This window comes from Eulemur rufifrons, chromosome 28, assembly GCF_041146395.1.
Source record: "Eulemur rufifrons isolate Redbay chromosome 28, OSU_ERuf_1, whole genome shotgun sequence".
Lineage (NCBI taxonomy): Eukaryota > Metazoa > Chordata > Mammalia > Primates > Lemuridae > Eulemur > Eulemur rufifrons.
Window position 1 is genome coordinate 63,296,464 of NC_091010.1, and position 25,069 is coordinate 63,321,532.

The following is a 25,069-nucleotide window of genomic DNA, read 5'->3' on the forward strand; positions in this document are numbered from 1 at the left end:
TTCAAAAAATTTTATTACCTCACAAATATTTACAAAATCACTAACTATACTACAGATTCAGAATTCTCTCTCTCAAGAAGATATAATGTGAATACAACATAGTAGAAAAAATTTAAATGGTTGTTTAAATGGCTCAATTGAGTCCCAGATTTTCTTTCCACTTTGGGCTGTAACCCAGTTTTACAGGTTTTGATAGTGTTTCCAAAACCCAAACAGATATTAATTTTATGGATTTAGGAATGAAAAATTAGAATTCCTGAAATCATAAGTTATTCTTAATACTTCCAATATTCTTCATACTCTTTACTCATAATGGATATCTTAAAAATTATTTAACAAAGAAGAAATATTAAGTTTAGCAGTATTTATAAAGAACTTTAGCCTGTAGCAAATATTAAAACACTGGAAAACTCCAATGAACATTATTAGATATCATTTCAAATAACCTAGCATTTGGATCTCTTAGCCAATTAGCAACACTATGCAGAATCACGAGTTGAAATTGCCAATTTATGAACTTATTTTGCTTCCAAAGCTTGTTATTTCTTGGAACACTACTCATATACTGTGCATATAAGCTTATTAATATTTATTATATTTACATTGTTACTGACATCGTTAATGGCAGACAGGGACACACACACACACACATACACACACACCACACTACACTCCATAACAGGCAACAGCTACAACGGAGGCTGACTGATTAGACTGTGACTGCTCCCTCCTCTGTGCTCTTCCCTTCCTCCCCGCAAGTGTCAACCTTAACTGTCAGCTCCACAGTCAGGGTTTCCTGCCCTTTCTTTTGACTTGACATCAGTGGATTTCTTCAAACTAGTAACATTTCTATGTTGGATGTTCAGTTTTAATACTTGTGGGAAAATTATAATACTTTCCCCCAATTTCCTGGTTTTTCAACTGATTTCCCCCAAGATTCATGATTTGAAAAAACATAATTTTACCCAAGAAAGACAGGAAGAAATTCTCACATAGAAACATTAGTTTTCATGTTAGCTTTACTCCATTAAAAGATCAATCTGCTTTCAAAGTGATTTCTACCAACCCATACCAGCTATATCCAGCTATATACCAGGAAATGTATATAATCAGTTATCTTTTATAATTGCACTTGTTGCTCTCAGTTCTTCTACAGACACAGTAACTTACGATTTTAAAAACAGGTATAAAATGGCAATAATCTATAGTGACCAGAAATTATTCCAAATTGCCTATCTTTAACCCTAAGTAAACAGAAATCCCATTCTTAGCTTCTGATGTAACATTTGGAACAGGAACTAAATGAGTTGATGGTGGTATTCTGCCACACACCCTGATTAGGCCCCCTCAAATTCAGTGGCTCAGTTTGTGGGATAAGAAGGAAGATTACATTTGTGCTAGCATGTAAAAGATGCTCTTTTCTGATATAAATGCCCTTGAACTGAGTATTAATCTGACTGCCATCAGTGATGATATACAGCACAAACATACCAATATCTCCTCATTTCAATGGAGCAAAATAACCATTTTATTCAGCCAACAAACACCAGAACTCTAAGGGACTTTTTTTTACCCTGAACAGATGCGGACAGACGCCCTGCGGCACAACACAGGATTCATTCCTGAAAGGTTCACCGTGCTGTAGCACCATCCCTAACAGAGCTCAGTGCTACTGCCCTCTAAGCAGAAGGTAAGAGTCCGGATTCTGGGAATTTTCAGAGAGCCAGTACTGATGGGCACTAGCACAAGCCTCTCCTTTTCCCCAACATCTAAACTAAACTTAGAAGTCTGGCTAATAGCATGAGCAGGCCATTTGGAAGTTTGAGTGCCGTTTATCAGTATGCGAACAGAGCCCTGATGCACCCCAACAGAAGTACATATAATGAGCTTACAGACGCTACCCAGCTGGGTAGATGCTATACTCGAATGGAGACAGTAACATAATATATCTCATTTCTACATCATTCCCACTTTACAATTGCAAAAACTGAGACCAGCTGCAGTTCATATCAACTTCTCCAAACTGTTACTCATTCCTGTGTGACCACCTCCCTTTGCTCTGGGAGTATTTATCAATACTTCACACTATCCAGTCACAATACCTACCACATCCTGTTAGAACTGTTTGTTCGAACAGAACTGTGTCTGTTACTAACCTATTTGCAAAGTAAAAGCTGTCCCATTCGTGCTCAATAAATATTTGTTATATAAATGAAGGAGTTTCTCACTACCCTACATACTTCTTCACTCTCTGCATTAGTATTTCCAGTCATTAATTCAACAAATGTGTATGCACAGGGGCTAGTCTGGGGAAGAAATGTCAAGTGCTATGAGGTAGGAGGGTGAATAGTCAGATCTAGTCTTAGCAAGCATATTACTGGAGAAAGTGATTCCTAGGCTGAGAAATGATGGATGAGGAGTTTATAAGCATAGGGGATGGACAGAGGGAGGGGAAAAAACGAGACAGAACAGTATGGGTAAAGGCTCAGGTCAGCCTCCTATGTTCTCCAGGGCACAGATGACGAAGTGAAGATATGAACTTCCTCAATCTGAGTAATTCTGAATTTAATCAACACAAAACAACAAACTTCAAAATGGAAAATAATCATCTTTCCAGTTCCTCATGAGACTCTCAGATGTGAAAAAATAATCTGGTATAATGATTCTCAAGTCTGACTTCACATCAGAATCTTCTGAGTATTTTAAAAAAAAAAAAAAAATCTTATATCCATGGATGATCCCAGACCAATTAATTAAAATCTTTCAAGGTATGGCCCAAGCATCAGCATTCATTCATTCATTCCTTTTTGAGACACGGTCTCGGCTCTGTCACCCAGGCTGGAGTGCAGTGGCACGGTCATAGCTCACTGCAACCTCTTGTTCCCAGGCTGAAGCCATCCTCCTGGCTCAGAATCCTGAGTAGCTGAGACTGTAGGTATGTACCACCAGATCTGGCTAATTTTTTAAAATTTTTTATAGAGAGGGTGTCTTGCTATGTTCCCCAGGCCGGTCTTGAACTCCTGGGCTCAAGCAATCCTCCTGCCTTGGCTTCCCAAAGTGCTGGGATTACAGGCGTGAGCCATCACACCTAGCAGCATCAGTATTTTTAAAACGTTCTCCAGATCATTAAGTGCAGTCAAATTGATGACAACAACAACTGAAAGGCTAACTAGAGATACACTAGCTGTTTCCTGAGTCTCTTTCTGAAATGACCCTAAAACTTGCCATTGGCTGACTTCCTGACATTGAAATCTTAGCCTAAACATCAATCCTTAGAGGCCCCTCTGACCACACAATCTAAAATAGCCACACTCACTTAATGTCTACCACATCATACAGTACTTATCCCTAACATTTGTCTTCTTTATTAATTTATTGTTAGTTTCTCGACTAGAATGAGTTCCATGAGACCAGGGATCTTGCCTGTATTGTTCACTGCTGTTATTTCCAATGGGAGCTCAACAAATATTTTATAGACGGAGGTAGGAAGCCAGCCAGAAGGCTAGCAGTCATGGGGGCACCTCTCCTACAAATGGAATTAAACAAATAATATCTTAAAGCTATAATTCTGATGGATTTAGGTTGGATATGATTAAGCTAGATCGAACAGCATGGAGGGTATTTTAAAAATCCTTAACTTAGAACTAGACATGGGCTGACTCCAATTTCGAAGCAGAGTTCTACCTTGGAAGGAGACTAAAAAATTTAGTCTGGACTAGAGTCAACCAAGGTGTGAGTTAAGTCTTCATGAAGAAAAAAGGGATGATGAAACTATATTCAACATTTCCACTAATGATAAATAATGGTAAGAAGTGGTTTAAAATACAGAGTAATTTCAAATTTAGCTTAGCCATAAGGAAAAACTCGCCAGGAAAGTCTCATTCTGTGAGACTAGAATGACCATTAAAAATGAGAGGTATGAACAAAAGTGAAATCCATGCAAGTCCCTAAGTATGGTGTAATAATACTTCTGTTTGAATGGGTCATGGACAAGTACTACGTAAAGGAAGATTAATTATATACAGTAGAGGCTTCTTTGAGACTTATGTTAAAATATCTTAAGTACCTGAGTTTTCTACCCTGAACTAATGAGATCTAGGACCATGAAAATAAGCCAGAAGGAGAAAACACTAGTAAAAATATAACCAAATAAATGTTTTAAGGCAAAAAAAAAAAAAAATATATGCTCATGCTTTTCCTTCTGCATAGAACATATATTTAGGCCTATCAATTAAATTAATAATTCAGGCATAAAGGACATTTTTGAAGATAACCAAATTCATAAGTTATCTATATACAATGTATGCTTAAATACTAGCTCAAAAGAGAACTCCAAACGCCAGCAGGATACTTCAATCAGCTTATCTGGACTGTGAATGTAAAATCAGCAAAGTACTACGTTTTCACCCTTCTCTCAAAGCCAGTTCTACTTTTAGAATCCATAATTTCTTTTTTTTTTTTTTTAAAGGCTGGTCAAGTGGAGCAGTGGGAGTGGAGAAGGAACAAAGGAATCTGTAACTGGTTGTGATCAATTAGTTGTAAACACCACTGCACTCGGACCAACCTAGAATCCATAATTTCTGATAATGGAATCATTACTTCTCCAGCCATTCGGTACTTGACCTCAAAGTTTTGGAACTATGATTATCCCCTCATTTAGTTAATCACCAAGTCCAGTGAATTATTCTCTTGTAAGAAAGGAAAAAAAGGGGAGAGGTGGGAAATTTATGGATTAAAGAGACACATCAACCAGATATACTGTATAAATTGAATTCTGTTTGGGTCCGAAGTCAAACAAACTAACTGTAAACAAGATTATGAGACAATTAAGGAAACAGGAACACCAACTAGATGTCAGATGATATTTGGAAAATTTTAAATATTTTCCAGGTAGGATGATGAGACTGTGGTTATGTTTTCAAAGTGCCCTTATCTTTTAGAAATATACACTCAAATATTTACAGATGAAGTGATAGCCTTGATTTGCTCCAAAATAACTCAAAAGGGGGTAGAGGTGGGATTGGAGTGAAGGAATAGATGAAGTAAAATGTAAGAAAATTGCTAAAACTATGGTAATGGGTACACAGGGTTCAAGTATGCTTTTTTCTTTAATTTGGCATGTTTTAAAAATTCCCATTATGAACATATTTTTTGACCTACACTGCTGCTCTGCTCTAAAGCCATTGCTGACTCCCAGTTGTCTAAGTACCCTAGTCTAGCTATCAAAGTCCTTCACAGTCCTTTGGTTATCCTTTTTTCTATGAATATATCAGGAACTGTCCTCCCTGAATCCTTACTTTTACTGCTTCTCCTCCCTGAAATGTGCTTCTCCATCACACCTACTCTTTTCTGGAACTACTCCTACCTTTTGGTTAAACTCTTTCCTCTTCCACACCTTGTGAAGTAAAACCCCATGTCCTCCTAAGCCACTTACCAGACTACTATTTCACCTGGTTTTATGTAAAATGAACCAAATCTTCATCTAGATCACAAGTTTTAAGTAGAAGATTCAGGTCTGCATCTTCAGAGCTTAAAGCACCAGGCTAAGCGAAGCAGAGGTGTTTGGTTATTGTTGTCACAGTGGGTGGGAGGCAGGGAGTCTGCTCCTTTGCACTGTTCTTTACTCTTCAGAGTTTTTACAGTGGGCTACAAATACGTAGAAAACATCAAAGAGTTTCATTAAAGGGAGTCATAAAACCTTTTTTTTAAAGGGAAATTCTGAAATATACTTAAACCTCACAATAATACAATAGATTACAAAGTAAGAGCAGTAGAGGCTGTGGTTCTCATTACAGAAAGCTTAATTTCTGACTCAGCAAAGAGATTTCCTTATTAACCCATTCGTCCCTCCTTCAAAGCTCCAAAGTCTGTGCCCTGAGATAAAAATTTTATTAAAGATTCATTGTTCAATAATGAAAACAGACAGATATAAAAATCAATTGTACCTTATATTTCATCTTGGGACACGAATGAATGTAGAAACCCATGTAATAATAGCTGAGTTGAGATGCTTTCTCATGAAGTTGCCTAGTAAAAGCAATTTCTCTGCCAAAATAAAAATAAGAAAGATGAAGGTAAAGTTAATGCTGGTTCCAATTTTTAAAAAACTTTGAAATTTGATGACAAATATTCAGTATAGTAAGATAATAAGGTATCAAAAAATCCAAATATTAAAAGAAAAGTGATTTTTAAAATACTATAAGATGATTTTTACTAAAGAGACACCAAAAAAAAAAAAAAAAAAACCCTCTCAATTATTTTGAGAAATGCATCTGAGTTCAAACTTTACTCTTTATTGGGCAAAGTGGCTGATCTAAAATTCAAGTACATGGCTGGGTATGATGGCTAACATCTATAATCCTAGCACTTTGGGAGGCCAAGGTGGAAGGATTTCTTGAAGCCAGGGGTTTGAGACCATCCTGAGCAAGAGCAAGACCCCGTCTCTACAAAAATCAGAAAAATTAGCTGGGCGTGGTGGCGCATGCCTATAGTTCCACCTACTCAGTAGGCTCAGGCAAGAGGATTGCTTAAGTCTATTCATTATGCACTCCAGTTCTCAAGGAATCTGGTTAAAAACAGTACAGTAAATTTTAGAAAACTCAAAAGCCAATATACTTCAGGAAGAATAACTATTGTTATGACCATTGACATGGACAACACTTTCAGCCATATGTGATATGAAAAGTAAAAGATTCTTACAGAGATCAGTTATAAATAATATATAATTGTGAATCTGTTATAAATTGGTATTAAGAGAAAAGTCAGGTTGAAAATACCAAAATGAAGAACTTCTTTATATTGTGGGCTATTGAAACACACAAAAAAAATCAATTATGGACCAGATTTTTTAAAAAATCAAATTACTGAAAATTTCAACTCTTCTACTTTTATAATTCAGGGAAAAAAAGCACATGCACAAAAAATAAAATAATCTGGCAGTATATTTTACCATGACATGAAAATGTGACCATAAGACATAAACACTGGGAAATGAAAAAAGTATGACACAATAAATAACATTTACGGAACAAAAGTAGTTCTGACAGGGGAGCTTAAATAAATGCATAAATTAAACAACAAAAAGAATCCCACAATCCTAGCACTCTGGGAGGCCGAGGCGGGTGGATCGCTCAAGGTCAGGAGTTAGAGACCAGCCTGAGCAAGAGTGAGACCCCATCTCTACTAAAAATAGAAAGAAACTAGCTGGACAACCAAAATATATATAGAAAAAATTAGCTGGGCATGGTGGCGCATGCCTGTAGTCCCAGCTACTCGGGAGGCTGAGGCAGTAGGATCGCTTAAGCCCAGGAGTTTGAGGTTGCTGTGAGCTAGGCTGACACCAAGGCACTCACTCTAGCCAGGGCAACAAAGCGACACTCTGTCTCAAAAAAAAAAAAAAAAGCATCCCACAAGTACAATGACTTTTTATACACTAGACTAGATGGATACCTTAAAGTGCTAGAGAATTATCATTAGACATTGACATCAGTTCTAAAAGTGATAGCTTCTAAATACCAATATATAACTACCACATATTATATATACTAGTTATATATAATATATATTTATATAGTATATAGTATATATAATATGGTATATAACTATTAATATATACATCTATATAATTATATATAATAGTATATGTTATATAATAGCATATACTCTATATATTATAGAATATAGCATATGTAGTTATATGTTATTTATAATATATACTATATAATACACTATATAGCAACAAATTATTATAATATACTGTCAAATAGGATTTCTACTGCTACATAATGAAATATCAAATGAGTAACTATTTGAGGTTCTATGTAGCCCATTATAACAACCACAAAAAAGGCAATCTTACCGTAGGGCAGAGTAGACACCCAAAGACAGAAATGAATAATCAGGATCATAGTACAGATATACAGATGACACACAGTATGGAAGGATGTCAATCACCCCCACAGCAATGATCTTTCCATCAAGCCAGTACTGCTGGTGAAAGGAGCCGTAACCGCAATCTGGTCCATTATGGGAATTCTCTGCCTATGAAAAAGTAAACACACAAACATGAACCATTTGACATTTTTTTCATTATACTAATAAATCTTATTAATGTATTATGCTTTTGTTTTACTCAGGTTAAGGCAAAACTATAGAGACAGTAAAAAGATTTGTGCTGCCAGGAGTTTGGTGGGGATTAGGGGAAAGATGAATAGATGAAGCACAAAGGACATTTAGGTGGTGAAACTATTCTGCATGATATTGTAGCAGTAGGTAAATCACATACATTTATCAAAACCCATAGAACATTACAACACAAAGAATCAATCTTAATGTATACAATTTTTTAAAAAAATCATTTAGGAGGTTGGAGGATCCCATGGAGGAGCACAGGCTGTGACAAGAGAATTTAACTATATTACAGTGCATGAAACAATCTCACTGAAAGAGTTGAGGGGAAGAGAAACTGACCTCATGACTTCGGAAATGAAAGAGATCTGTAAGAATGAAGGCAAAAGGAACTCTGCACATAAGCACTGTATTCTACTTGATGAAGTTGCTTCCCATGGGGTTACTGATTAACAATTCTGATACCGCTATACATGTATACTGGAATTGAACAATTAAATAAATGGATGGCAAATAACAGGAGTCAGGTTTCTCACTGCTAGAGTGGGAATTCATAGATCAGTAAGGGAAGAAGGCTAGAATGATTCATATGGCAATGGATTAGAGTTGGAGATGTTAGTAAGAACTCATATTTAGCATAATACAGATATAGATGATTACACATAGAAATATTTACAGATATGTAATTATAACTATGTGCACATGTACATGGGTTAGCATACACACACATCTCGTTGTTCTGTCAGTTGAGAGGGTCTAAAAGAAACAACACCCCAGTAGCAACGAGCATACCCTAGTGCCCAGATCTTGGTGTCTAATACCATCCTGCAATGAAAGAAACCAGGGTTCCCAGGAGAATTGGCTGATTCCAGGACTAGGGCAAGAAATAGACAAGATAAGCTTGGAGCATCTTTAAGTGCTCAGAAAGTAAAAGTAGCACTCAAAAAAAAAAAAAAAATAGGCAAAAAAACCCACCCACATTGATGGGGGTATATCAAAGTGACACAAGAGTCAACTAAAAGAGTTCCCAGTGTCCAAAGCTGGAACAATTTGAACAGCAAAATAAAACAGTATTGGACTTATAACCCCAAGTATAAAATAAATATCCATTAGTCCATATTGATATATTAACACATGATTGAACAACTTAATAAATGGGGGGGGAAGACAAATTTCCTATGCAGAATAATTCCAAATAGTTTATGTAGACACTCTGCCCTAAAGGGAAGGAGCATAACTCCCTAATACTTAAGTCCATTCCAAAGAGTATGGTATGGAAAGAGGAACAACTGTACAGGTGATCAAGGTTAACAATCACCATCACAAGTAGGAGAGGATTTACTAAGGTGCTGGCAGTATCAGTGATTTCTAAAACTTCCATTGCTATTGTTAAAATGTCATTTGGGCAATAAATATACATCTTTAAACTTTTAAGAGCTTCTACCAACTATAATAATAAATTATGTCAAAAACCAGTTTTAGTAATCACTGTCATACAGCACTGTTCTTAACAAAAGTCATTACTATTTTCCTAGATATGGATACAGTATGAAGAATAGAACAGGTGAACAAATAAGCACTAACCAAAAAGAAATAGGAAATAATATTAAACTGTTATAACTACAACACCCAAATCTACATCAATATCTGCAGAGCTAATGGACTTGAAGCCTAATTACCCGTCTCAGAAACTAGAATGCTCCCACTGTGCAACAGGAAATAAACAAGTTCCTATGTATAACTGAATTTTATGAAAACCATCTTTTAAATGTAAGCCCTGAGGCTTATAGGAATGAAGCTCCCTGTCTTTAAAAATACTCGTGAAGGAAAGCAGCCACTGGAGTGACATGGAGACAGAGAAAAGCTGTCAGTTCTTGATATGCAAGGTAGGGAGCCTGTCAAATGTCAGCAAAGCCAAATCTAATTAGATGACTTTGAAATGAATCTAAATCGTTCCATGATTTCAGTTTAGGACACCATTCTAGGACTCATTAAATCTAATGAATCTCATTCATTCACTAAAAAATGTATTTATCAAGAGCATAAGTATGAATTCACTAAACATATTCTCAATAAACAAATAACCAATACATTCTATTATCCATAAATATAAATCAGGCTTACCTGTACCAGCCTGAATATTTTTCTGAAGGCTGCAACTGCCTTCTCAGTTTCTGATTTTCATCACATCTCTTATCCTTGGATCTCCTACCATTTGGTAACCTGGTTCATTTACTTCACAGGTTTGTTCTCCTATGAGTCCAGTCATAACCAATTTGTCCTACCATAGGCACAATTCATGTGGAAGCTGCAGTCTTCCCCATCTGCAAAGCACTTTACATAGATTTGGGCTGCCTCATAATTACGTAGGACAAAATAAGCTCTACACCTATCTACTCTGATGTCCATCACTTCACAGAGAAGGAAACCTGAAATCCAAGAGTCAATTAAGCAGTACAATGATCATAAAACCAGGGAGTTATAAACCGACTCACACACTGGCCTCCTAAGCTCCTAGATCAATGCTATTTTTACACTATTATAAGAAAATCTGCTAATCAAATACATTTAAGTAAACTCACTTTTCAAAAACCTATAGTATATCCAAGTCAGTAAATACAACAACATCAAAAACAGTATTTCAATGCATTTTTAAAATTTTCTTAAAACTTGCTCTGCTGTACTCTTTTTCTTTTTAATATGTTTTCTAGTCATTAAAATATATGAATTATTCCCTTTTATCCCTTGTAGGGTTCTCGCCAACCAGAAACTAGATTTCAAAAATGGAAGATGATCCAAGTAAAGCAGATAAGCAGCTATTTTCCTAAAAGTATATCTGGTCATCTCAGCACTGTTGGTTAATAATGATCTACTGTTCTCAATTTGGTTAGTAACTCAATCAATACAAACTTTTTCAACAGGTACATGGCGGCTGTGGAGAATGGGCTAGAGGTAAATCTAAGATATCTCTACCCTCCTGGCAACAGGAGCAGCCAGAGCCCAGATCACTCACCTCTAAGAAAGTCAGAAAAAATTCAGTACCTACTTTCCAATATCATAAACTAAACTGATATAACAAACATGTTTGATGCTTGTCTATAAACACACACACATCTGCTAAATCAGTTCTATCCTTCCACCTGACATAAAACTCCCAACATCAATGCCTTAATTCAAATTATTTAACACTGGAAAACACAGAATGGAAAAGTTAGAGGGACAGAGTAAAGAAGATAAAAATGGAAAGAACAATATTTAAATTTGTGAAATCAGCAGAACTCTTGATATAATTTCCCAATCATTCAATAATATCCTTGAAACCCACTCACTGAACTTTATCATGCCGTATGCTTTAATGTGCTATTATTTGGACACCTGTTGATTACAGATATGTTCATGAGTAGCAACTGGAAATTATTTCTATTGCAAATTTATAAAATTAACTATCAGCTAACACAGATATGTCAAACTATACTCCCCATTCTAATATGAAAACATTTAAGTATTTCAAAACAATCTTTTTAGTAGTTCCCAAATGAGCTGAAAACTTATAGCCACACAAACACTTGCACACAAATGTTTACAGCAGCTTTATTCATAACTGACAAAACTTGGAAGCAACCAAGATATCCTTCAGTAGGTGAATGGATAAACAAACTGGTACATCCATACAATGGAATATTATTCAGTGGTAACAAATGAGCTAGCAAGTCACAAAAAAGACATGGAGGAACATTTATTAAAAGCACATTGCTGGCCGGGCGCGGTGGCTCACGCCTGTAATCCTAGCACTCTGGGAGGCCGAGGCGGGTGGATTGCTCAAGGTCAGGAGTTCGAGACCAGCCTGAGCAAGACCCCGTCTCTACTAAAAATAGAAAGACATTATATGGACACCTAAAAATCTATATAGAAAAAAATTAGCCGGGCATAGTGGCGCATGCCTGTAGTCCCAGCTACTCGGGAGGCTGAGGCAGTAGGATCGCTTAAGCCGAGGAGTCTGAGATTGCTGTGAGCTAAGCTGACGCCACGGCACTCACTCTAGCCTGGGCAACAAAGTGAGACTCTGTCTCAAAAAAAAAAAAAAAAAAAAAAAAAGCACATTGCTAAGTGAAAGAAGTTAGTATGGAAAGGATATATACTATATAATTCCAATTATATTACATTCTAGAAGAGGCAAAACATGGAGACAGTAAAAAAACCAGTGGTTGCCAGGGGCTCAGGAGGAGGGAGAGAGGAGACAAACAGGTGGATCACAAGGGATTTTTAGGGCAGGAAAACTATTCTGTATGACTCAGTACTGTTGGACACATGTCATTAGACAAACAGTGGACCCTAATGTAAACTATGGACTTCAATTAGTAATAACATATCAATATGGGTTCATTTGTAACAAATGTACCACACTAAGATATAATAATAGAGGAACATAAAACTATTCTAATAAAGTCTATTAATTAAAAAATTAATCTTTCATGAAATAAGATGAGCAAAATGTTGATAATTGTTGCTAGGAGATAGCTTATAGTTCACTATATTATTCTATATATGTTCAAAAATATCTGTTCTTTAAAATATAAATCTTTCAAAATATAAAGTTTCATTTTTAGCTATATCCATTGATACATGTTTATTATGATGTCTCATTTATAAAATCTATTCAGAAATACTAATTTAAATTATTAATAGCATTCTTCAAGAACTATTGAGTAATATCCTGGGGGGAATGTTAGCACTCTTATCACAACCTGGAACATTAATATCTGTGATTATAAATGTCAGATATTATGTGTAATATACATACCAGTTTCAACTTCTAAATTTAAAATTAAACCAATTTTAAAAAGAATGTATCAGGGCTTAAAATAACTTATCCCAAATCAGCAACAGATCTAAGTGAGCCCATAAAAAAGAAAAAGTTTGGAGAAAACAGGAAAAGACAGGAAGAGGTTAAGGATCACAAGTTTGAATTTTGGCAAACTTCACCAAGCAAAACTTAAGTTGTAGTTAGATCCTGGAGAGAGGAATTTCCCAAAATAGATTCAGAATACAAAGTTGGGTGGGATCATAAGTCAGACCAACGGTCACAACAACAAAGGTTAAGAAGTGTAGAGGCCAACAGGCAGACTGACCACAGGCAGACTAGATCATATTTTCCCTCCTTCTAGGGGAATCTAGACTGCTGTGCTACAGGCATTCATGCCCATTTGCTCCACGAGCCAGCAACATGTGGATCATCTGGAAGTTTGTTAAAAATTGAGAATCTCAGATCTCAGACCCCACCCAAGACCTACTGAGTCAGGAACCTGCATTTTAACCAGATTTCCAGACAATTCATGTGCACTTCTGAATCTGAGCTACACTGGTCCCTATGATAAAGGGGCAAGCCAAGCCCACAGGATGCAAAACCTGAGTTAGGTCAGGAAGCCATCCCATGTGTTGTTTAGCTACTATTTCTTGAGGAAATACAGGTTGCTTCTTTTCCTCTTCTTTGTCATGTGCCTCATCAGTACTATGGCATTAATTAAAGGTACCAAAATTATAAGAGGACAGGTGTAGGTCCAGAGCAGGGCCCAGACAGACGACAAGTCTTACCGAGAGATCCCATGGACACAGATCCTCAGTTCAGCACTGGTCTAACTAACGGGCAGCCCAGATTTCGAAGGCCTGCCTTCCAAAATGCGATCTGAGCAACCACTTTGCTCCTCATCACCTCGTGTCTTTCTCTACATTCAGCTAAGCTTTCTCTAAATTTTCAACTCAGAATGAAAGAAAAACCATGATAGAAAATACAAATGTCTTACTGGAAAAGCCAATATAGATTTAACTATTAAAAAATCTTTAAAGTTTTCAATGATGACAACAATGAAAAATGAAAAAACCCAACCAACCCAAACAAGAAAACCCCCAACATTAAATGACAATCATGTGTGCACCATACATGACAAAAGGTTAACATCACACATATATCCCTACCAATTAATAAAACAAATATCCCAACAGAAAAACATAAAAAGGATATCATAGAAAAAAATACAAACTGCTCATAAGCTTATGACAAGATGCTCCAATGAAATCAAATTAAACTACTACATACTTCTTGTTTTGATTTCTCAGATTGGCAAAAACTATTAATAAAAAGACTGACAATACACAATGCTGGCAAGCCATTCTTTTCTTTTTATTTTGCTTTTATTATTATCTTTAATCAATATCTAACAATTGTACACATTTATTTGGCATAGTGTGATATTTCAATACATGTATATAATATGTAATGATCAAATCAGTGTAATTAGCATATACATTTCTTATATATTGTTGGTGCAAGTATAACTGGTATACTGTTTTGCGGTGGCAAAATCCACAAACTTTATCAATTTAAAATAAATGTACCCGGTTATACTTTAATCTTTTTAAAGTTAAATATAAAAAGTAATAAAACATATCCTTTGAGACCCTTCGATCTCACAACTAGGAAGTTGTCCTTTCAGAAGAATCAATACAAAGATTTATGTGTGAGAATGTCCATGCAATATCATTACAGTTAAAAAAAAAAAAAAAAAGTGGAAACTAACTCCCTTAACAAATAATGAATTGGTGAATTACCTCAACCAATCAGTACAGCCACAATCAGTAGTCCACACGGCAATTAAAAATAAACATTTCTTTATATGTCCTAACACAGAAAGATGCTCAAAAACATAAACTGATAAAAGTAAGTTGAAGAATGATCCTGTTTTTATTAATATAAACAAAAACAAAACAAAAGCTAACCAACCAAAAAAACCAAAAATCAGAAAATATGTGTTTGTATATTTGTGCATTAAAAAAAATTTATAAGGATTTCAAACATAAAATTTGGTTTCTTCCAGGGAAGTGAATTAGGAATAGGAGAAAGAATGGCTGTCACACTGCCTCTGAAATATCCAAATGAAGTCAATGAGCACACACTTTTGCAAGAAAAAGAATAAACACTAAACAACACATCCGCACAAGTTGTTTAGCGCACTGGAGAGAGAGATGCCCTCCAATTCTCTGTACTCTCCTCTAGCACCCTCACCCCAATGAGGTCAGAAACAGCTATGTCTTCCAACAGTCCCGTATCCTAATTCTCCAGGAGACTCAGTGCCCTACTACTAGAGACGCCTCCCTAAGTCACTGACCATTCATCCTCCATTTACAGCCTTGAGAATTCTACTTCAGTACATGAGATTACTGCATTTCTTTAACTTCTTAGTTAAGTCTTTTTAATTGTTAACATTCTGCAATGCCACAAACACAGAAGGTGATCTAATTACATGTTGTGCAGAAAAGTACATACTCTTTGGGAAAGGGAAAGTAACAGATGTGCTTGCCTTAATAATGCAGGCATTCTGTCAATCAACAGGTTTCAAACTTCTTGATCAAGAAACCCCTTTAAACTTAGAAAGTTACTGAGGACTCCAAAGAGCTTTTGTTTACTGGACTACATCTGCAGATATTAAAACTGAGATTTAAAAAATATGTATTTATTAATTCACTTGAGAATAATAATAGACCCAATAATTTAACATATTTTCTGGGGAAAAAAACTTAATTTTTCCAAAGTAAAAAAAAATTCAGTGAGATAAATGGCATTGTTTTATATTTTTGCAAATCTTCTTAATGCCCAACTTAACACAGAACAGCTGGATTCTCCTATCTGCTTTTGCATGTAATTTGCTGTCATCATGCAGCCTCCAGAAAACATCCCTGTACACTCATGAGAGAATGAGAGTCAAAAAGGCTAATAATGCCTTGGTATTATGAAAATAAGTTTGACCTTGAGGACGACCTGTGAAAGGGCCTGCAAGAAGCCGTGGGGTTGCCGGGCCACACCTTTGAGAACCACTGATATAAATCTATTTTTAAAACACAGGTAGAAGAGAAGCCTGTAAACTGTAAGCTAAAAATAGAAAGGGAGCAGGTTATAGTGACTTGAGTCCAGGATTCACAGTCAAAAGATGTGGATTTGAGCCCCAACTCTACTGTATACTTTCTGCCTATTTGACCTAAGCAAGACAGTAATTTAACTTCTTTTAAAAGTTTCAATGTCTGCGTTTTTAAAAATAGGAATCATGCTACTACTCACTCTCAAATGTAGTTGTAAAAAACAAATGACAATGTCCAAATAAAAGCACTTTGCAAACTGTGAGAAAATTTGGGTCAGATTTTGCTTTTGGTTTTAAGGGGTCTGAATGGCACATCCTAAAAGATTGTGTCTACAAAATTACATCAGTAGTTCATTTAATAGCAGAGTTATTTAACAGTAGCTATCTTTAATTTCTTCATAAATAAGTCAGTGATGTGATCAGCAGTATTTAATAGTATTTACCAGCCTGCAATTTGCACAGAGTATTGGATATGTGAAAGAATTAATTAGCAAAGCTATTTTTCAGAAGTTCCTCAATTTCAAGGATTTAACTGATAAGAAAAAAATAATAAAGCTCACCTCTAGCTGTACAAAAGAAAAACCATCTTATATGTTGGGGAAGGAAGGCATGGCCTGGCCTCTGTGATTAATGAGCTATGCAGTACAATCAAAGGCACTATGTAGATATGACATCAATACTAATAGGCCGATTCTGGCTTTCAGCCAAACTGCTCCCAAAATGGGTGCATATTTACTCTGATAAGGTACACCTGTCTCCTCCCCTCACCTTTCCCCATGTACCACAGTTACACTCAAACACTGTTATGGCTCAAAGGAACAGATGAAGGGGAAGTCATATGCCAGACATCAGCACTTGAGGGGATTTAATGTGGAGTACAAAGACAGGAGGAGTGAAAGTCTTCAGAGGCTTCAGGAAAGCAGAATCTGAGTTCTCTTTTACAAGGCAGCCAAAAATACCTCTCCCAAAGTGTACCTGTACAACACAAAAATCTACAATTGGACAATTAATGTCCTGAATTTTTAGTAGACAACAATTTATGGAGGTCCCCAAAGGTAATCACTTTAGGCACCTGATAAAAAGTCTGCATTGTTTTAAAATAACTTATTCCTGCAATTGCTTTGCCTTTTGTTAATAGTTTCATGAAACACTTAACCAAAGTTTGGATTCCTTTTAAAAATAGACACACAAAGATGTACTAAGCTATTGTGGCATCAAAATTGACATGATTTCTTAAAACACCAAAAACTAAATTTAAAATAAATAGAGTATAATTAAGACATGAAGAAATAACAAAATTTGGAAAATGCAAACAGTAATACATGAGTACTGTTAAGATATCACACAGTTTTATATAAGTGATTTAAAAATCAACCAATTCTGAATTTTCTGTAAGATAATCAGACACTAAAGACAGGGAAAATAAATTTAATATTATCAGTAAAGAGATTATGAGTGATTTTTTCTTTTTCTCCATTTTCCATATTTAATAAGCATGTATTAATGTTATAATCAAAAGAATTTTAAAAACACAAGGCTGAAGAATTACTAGTACAGGCTGAGCGTCCAATCCAAAAATTTGAAATCTGAAATGCTCCAAAATCTGAAACTTCTGAGCTCCAACATGATATTCAAAAGAAATGCTCACTGGAGCATTTCAGATTTCAAATTTTTGGATTTGAGATCTCAGTAAGTATACTGCAAATATTCCAAAATCTGAAAAAAAAATCTGAAACACTTCTAGCCCCAAGCATTTTGGATAAGGGATACTCAACCTGTAACTGTTAAACAGAAGAGGTGGTATAAAAAAGATCACCGGGTGTCTTATCTGTTCGAGTTGCTGTAACAAAATACCTTAGACTAGGGTGATTTATAAACAATAGAAATTTACTGCTCACGGTTCTAAAATCCAAGATCAAGGTGTCAACAGATTCAATGCCTGGTGAGGGCCTGTTCCTCACATGTGGTAACTTCTGTGTCCTCACACCGTGGTAGGGGCAAAGCAGCTCCCTTCGACCTCTTTGACAAGGGCACTAATCCCACCTCTTAATAATATCACAGTGGGTACTAGGTTCTCACATTTGAATTTTGGAGGAACATCAACATTCCGACTATAGCACTGGGTATTCTTTCAGTGGGGTTCTGGGCTTGATTATCTATTGTCTGGGTCACTTTACAACTTGGTAGGGGCAAAGGTTAACTTGTAGATTTCTGTCCAGGGGAACAAATAACTGTAAAGGTTAAGGTTTACCATCCTGTAAGACAATAACCAGTTGTTTTTATTTGAACTAGTAATCTCAACTCAATCTTTTATTTTATTAAGTTGTATGCATATCTATATCTATATAATCTCAAACACTCTTTGCACCAGTTGTAAGGTCTTACTGGTTTCATGTTAATCAATGAGTCAAATAAAATTTGACATGTGTTCATGCTTTTATTTGTATCAAGGTCATGATTTTACCTTCTTAAAAATTATAGTTAAGAGTTTTGGAGGTCATCCATGGAGAAGCTCAAGTGAACTCACTTGAGGTAAGTAATGAGAAATGCACCTCACAGTCTGTTAACTCTAACATGTTTTTTTCTTGCTTGTCATTTCTTGGCTCCCAAAGAGATTCCCACACAACAACAGAGCTCTCACTCTGCTCACTCTGTTATTCTATGTCTTTTTCTTCCCCTCTACTAAGTTTGTGCCTTTGTGATTCTGGTTCACTCACAAACAGTAAATTATCTCCATTGGTGGACGTAATAGGTGGATTTGATTTATGGTCTCTTTGGATGGATGGTAAAGATCTATTCTCTGCTGAATGACAGATGATAGAGAATCTGGTTTATTAGTCTTTTTGTCTGTCAGTATATTTGTGAAGTCAATCAGTTAAGAACAGCTCTTTGAGATCTGAACTGATGAGTTTTTGCACTTCCTTTTGAGCTGTACCTAAAGTTGTAGAACTGAAGCTAATAACGCTCTACATGTCTGTGCATCTATAATTCAGAAAAGCCTTTACTTCTCATTGTGTGTGAAATATTTTTCAACCTCCAGAAGATATTAATAAATTACATTATTATATCTCTTAAATAGAGCAGCTCTGTAAAACTGATTTATAGAGATAAGTAAACATGTATATAAAGTAAATATTCTCCAAATTCACAGAAAATAAACTCCTTATAGCAATCACTAGCTGAGAAATATTTTTAAGAACCCCAGTATACATAACTAAGGTGAATCTTTGGATAAATCAAACTGGTTTAAAAATTTTGGTTTAAGGTAGAAAAAAAGTTATGTCTTTTCTCAGATTAGTATTAATACCTGAGTGGATTTAAAAAATAATACAGGCATACCTTGCAGATATTATGGGTTTAGTTTCAGACTACCACAATTAAGCAAATATCAGAATAAACAAGTCATACAAATTTTTTGGTTTTTCAGTGGCTATAGTTTACACTATACTATAAAGTGTGCAATGGCATTATGTCTAAAAATACAATGTACATACCTTACTTAAAATATAATTTATTGCTAAAAAAGTGGTGACAGAAACACAAAGTGAATACACACTGTTGGAAAAATGATGCTGACAGACTTGCTCAACTCAGGGTTGATGCAAACCTTCAATTTGTTTAAAAAATAACAAAACACCAATATTTGAGAAGTGCAATGAAGTGAAGCACAATAAAGTGAGGTATGCCTGTATATGGGTTTGTTTCTAATGAAGAGAATAGTTCAACTGAACTTCCAAAACTACTCATTGGTCTACTAATCAAAACAGTTAATATTAACATTACTCCTACATAATGCTTAAGATTTTGAAAAATGTAAATTTGTGTTCCACTAAATTAAATTATAATTCCGAAAAACACCATTTAAACATTTTTTATTATGGTAAAATATATATAAAATTTACTATTTTAGACCAAGCATGGTGCCTCATGCCTGTAATCCTAGCACTCTGGGAGGCCGAGGCAGGAGGATCGCTTGAGCTCAGGAATTTGAGACCATCCTGAGCAAGAGCAAGAGCAAGACCCTGTCTTTACAAAAAATAGAAAACTTAGCTGGTCAGGGTGGTGCCAGGCTGTAGCCCGAGCTACCTGGAAGGCTGAGGCAGGAGGATCCCTTAGAACCCAGGAGTCTGAGGTTGCAGTGAGCTATGATGACACCACTGCACTCTACCCTGGGTAACAGAGCTGGTCTCAGTCTCACAAAAAAAAAAAAAAAAAAAATTACCATTTTAACGATTTCTAAGGGTATACGTACATTCACATTATTGTACAATTATCACCACAATCTAATTCCAGAACTTTTTCATCATCCTATATGGAAACTGTAAACTCTAATTAAACAATTAACTCTCGATTCTCCCCTTCCCATGGTCCCTGGAAACCATCACTCCACTTTCTGTCTCCATGAATTTGACTATTCTAGGTATCTCATATAAGTGGATCATACAGTATTCGTCCTTTGGTGACTGGCTTATTTCACTTAGCATAACATCATCGAAGTTCATCCAGCATGTATGAGAATGTCCCTCCTTTTTAGGGCTGAATACTGTTCCATAGTGTGTATATACTATTTTGTTAATCCACTCCCCCACTGAGGGACACTTGGCTTGCTTCTACCTTCTGGCCACTGTGAACAATGCTGCTATGAACAGTGATATACTGTTCAAGTCCCTACTTTCAATTCTTCTGTGTATATATCCACAAGTGGAATTGCTGGATCACTTGTTAATTCTATTTTTAATGTTTTGAGGAACTACTATAATTTTTTCCACTGCAGCTGTACCATTTTATATCCCCACCAGCAATGCACAAAAGTTCCAAATTCTCAACATCCAAGCCAACAGTTGCTGTTTTCTGGTTTTTTGATAATAGCCAACCTAATGGGTATGAAGTAATATCTCATTATGGTTTTCATTTGCATTTCACTAATAATTAATGACACTGAACAAATGACATTTTTATTTATTATGTTTTGTGTTGGCTTAACCATAATTTAAAAATGTAAATTAAGGTAAATCAACAAATTTAACAAATAATCTTTGGATACCTGGAGAGCTTCAGAGAATGAACAAAAAAAGCAATGAGCATAATTTAAAGTTTAATTATTTTCCTTATCTATATATACTACAGAATGGCTTTATCTTTGGGGTATGTCAATAAACATGTTCATCTTTGCTACCTTAAGAAGGTATAAAAGAGATGTATAAGAAAGTTGTGACATTTGTGACATTCACACACTTTGCTAGGATGCTTTTATAAGACAAGTCATTCTCAGTGATCTACCTCCCAGTTCTCTCTGTGAAAGAAAATGTATTATTTTATTAAGAGATATAACTAATATGGATGGTTGAGGCCATACTAAGGACAAAAATAAGAGAGATACATATGTGTAAACTAGGTAATGGGATAAGACTGACCTTTTAAGGAAAAAGTGAGTAAAATTATTCTAAAGTGGCAGCTTATTACAGAACATAAAAAAGCACAGTGAAAGACAAAACTTGAGGAAATATAGTTGCAGGTGGGGGGAAATGATTTTTATTTGCCTTGGTTTATAACACCTGAGTCTGGGAAAAAAAGCTATAAAATATGTAAAATATTGGCAAACTTTGCTCAGTTCTGAGGGACCTCTTCATCTGGGATACTCTTACTCTAAAAGTGAGAAAAGTAAGGGTCAGGGTGATTAAGGGACTTGCCCAAAGTCACAAAGCCAATTTAGGGGAATGCTAGGAAGGACCAAAACTTGAAAATCCTGACTTTTAATTCAGTGTTTTTCTCACTGGGCACCACTTCTGTGGTACACCACAGTAAAACACAATCACAATGTATTAACATATTCTATTCAACATAATGAGTTAAGAGATTTCAACAATTTACTAAACCAAAGGACAAAGATACGTATATCTCAATGACATAATCCTTAGGAATTTAAACGTTTCAAAGAAAGCAAAAAGGTTTACCCTAATAGTTACAACTTGAAACTAGAAGCACCATAATGTCAAAAATTTTAATTGAACTTTACAAAGCTTATGTAATTGAAGGATTTACAGTAAATGTTTTTAATAAGTGTGACAGGAATAAGAAAGGAATTTATTTCTGCATTTTTACTACAGAACAAATAGATAAAAATCAAGATATTAACGTTATTTAAGTGATTTCTTTTACTTTGACATTTCCTTTTATTTTAAATTCTAATTCCCCAACCAAAAGACTTTTAGTGAGGCACTACCAAAACAGCTCACAAGTAACAGAATCCCACAGATTAGTCTACATCAATTCTACAGATTAGGTAATATTTATTGAGTACTATAACAAACACCTTAGAATCCAGAGTACTATCCTTATATGAGCCCTTATTTAATGTCAGTTCAATCTGAGAGTCCTGCTTTTGCAATATTTCTTATAGGGGGAAAATACATCCCACAGTGATAACCCAGACTGAGAACTCAGTGACTGCCAACATCAAACAAGACCGATGTCCCCATGGAAACTAATCCACCCCAGGATTTACTATTCAAACATTTTCTGAAGCATTCATGCACATCTAATGGGCAATGAAAATTGTCAAGGCAGATGACCCTAATTTCAAGCATAGCTGAAAGGTCCTTAGAGTAATGATGAATACCCATTATTTGTTAAAGGAAGACTGACCCAGCAAAAAGATCTCTTGAATGGACTTGGATTTTAAGATGCCTACACTAATCCAAGACCCAATGAGAAAAATCTTCAACAAGGAAATTTATGGCATTTTCCTATTTAATGTGTGGTTTTCTATTCTGAATGTGCTCTCTTTTACTCTCAGAATTAATTTTGGTATATTTATCATAGGGGATTGCTTTCCAGGAAAAGACTTCTAGTTGATATCATTTCACTATGAGATATACAGTTTCAATGAGCACTGGCTCAACTATTCAAGCAATATCCAAAATCTACTAGGAAGCACTGTAAGTTCATTTAACCAACATTTACCGAGTGCCTCTGCAAGCCTGGGGAATAATACTCTGGATAGCACACAAAAAAAGCTCAAGCGACTTACTGAAGTAACTTACAGGAAAGGAACAATGTCCTCAGTTCCACTGATTTCTCTGCCATTCTCCCACCCCAGCCAGAACTGCCCAACAGCCCTCAGACTCAAGTGAAAGAGACAACAATCAAATGACAATCCCAATAATTTGGCTCCAGAATTCTAACCAGTGCCTCTGGCCAACAGCTACCTTGCCTTCTCAACCTCAGATTCCAGAGTATGGGACTCAGCCTGAAAACTACATGTTTCCCAGCCCACCCAACTACAAAAACAACTTACTTGTGTTTTCTGCTTTTGCCCAATGAATTAAGCCACAGCCTAGCTTTCCACTTCTGAATACTCAGTAACAATAGCAGACTGCCAAACATTCTCTGAGGATATCTAGCCCTCCCTGTATTTACCTCTTTCTGCCCTGGTTCTTTAACCACAGCTGGGCCTGCCAAGCATTAGACTAGAAAGCAGGTAAAGCTTCCCCCAGCTCACCAGCTCAGCCTTCTTCCTAGCCAATTCCAATTCAGGCCAGCTGTCTGGATATATGATTCTCAGTGCTCTCCTTATTTGGTAAAATTGTTTGAACTGCTTTCCCCAGCTTAACAACTCAACTTTCTGCCCACCTCATCCCTCCACTGCTGCCTCTGCAAGCTGCCTTCATTTCTGCAAGACCCAGTTTTGGCTAATAGTCATTTCTTCTTCCAAATTCAGGCCACTGGAGATACCATGATATCTAGAACCATCCCAAGAAACGATACTTTATATGCCAATAGAATCAAGAGATGGTTAAGTTCTTTTTTCCTAAAAGCAAAATGCATACTATCACTGGCCAGAAAGCCAATAACTAGGATATCCCCACCCTTGCTACCTGCAGCTGGCAATCAATGCAAATACAAACACACACACACAAATGTACACACATCCTCTTCCAGGCATTCACATAGTTTCAGGTGAGAAGCCAAGTAGTTCCCCACTCCAAAAAAGCTTAGAAAGCTACCAAAAATATTTATGGCTCACATTATTTAATATTAAGAGTATTCATGGAATAGTTAATATTAAAACTACTAATCAAAACACATCTATTTCAATATAAAATATTATCTTAGTGAATAGTAAAACAATACATATCACCTACACCACAACTAGGGATGTAGTATAGAATATACAAGCAGGATGCCAAATTGAGTGAGACCTTTTCTACAATATTTTGAGAAATTAAAAGATGAAGAAGTGGTTTCTTTTCTGTAGCTTTGAGATATACTTTACATATCATAAAATTCACCCATTTTAAATATAGAATTCTATGATTTTTAACATTATAGAATTGTGAAACTATCACCACAATCCAATTTTAAAACATTTCTGTCATCCCCTCAAATTCCCTCTATTCCATCTGCAGTCAGTCCTCTACTCCTAATCCTAATCCCAGGCAACTGATGATCTGCTTTCTGACTCTACTTCATAAAATGGAAATACACAATATGTCGTCTCCTGTGTCTGTCTTATGTCACCTAGCATGACATCTTTAAGGTTCACCCATGCTGTGGCATGTATTAGTAGTTAATTCCCTTTTATTGTTGAACAGTATTCCATTGCATGGATCTACCACATTTAGTTTACCCATTCACCAGCTCATGAACCCTTGAATTAGTTTCACCTTTTGGCTATTATGAGTAATGCTGCTACAGGTTGAGTATCTCAAATCCAAATATCCAAAATTCAAAACATTCCAAAATCTGAAACTTTTTCAGTGCCAACATGATGCTCAAAGGAAATGCTCACGGGAGCATTTTAGATTTTCAGATTAGGGATGCTCAACCTGTAAGTATAAAGCAAATATTCCAAAACCCAAAAAAAAATCTGAAATCTAAAACACTCCCGGTCCTCAGCATTTTAGACAAGGGATACTCAACTTGTAGCTATACCATTTTGCATTCCCACCAGCAATGTATGAGGGTTCCAATTTCTCCACATCTTATCTTTTGATTATAGCCATTCTAGTGGGTTTATTGTGGTACCTCAT

At 35.8% G+C, this 25,069-nt stretch overlaps 1 protein-coding gene across 4 annotated transcripts in view; it reads right to left on the reverse strand.

The window, feature by feature from the left end:
- The window catches only part of ATE1 (arginyltransferase 1), a 114,521-nt gene that overhangs the window by 48,504 nt on the left and 40,948 nt on the right, over positions 1–25,069 (reverse strand). For all 4 annotated transcript variants that reach the window (XM_069460085.1, XM_069460082.1, XM_069460084.1 and 1 more), the window contains 2 exons: positions 7,859–8,040; positions 5,946–6,045 (listed from right to left, as the gene is read on the reverse strand). In XM_069460085.1, coding sequence (XP_069316186.1) covers positions 5,946–6,045; positions 7,859–8,040 — 282 coding nt within the window. The remainder of the gene's footprint in view (positions 1–5,945; positions 6,046–7,858; positions 8,041–25,069) is intronic.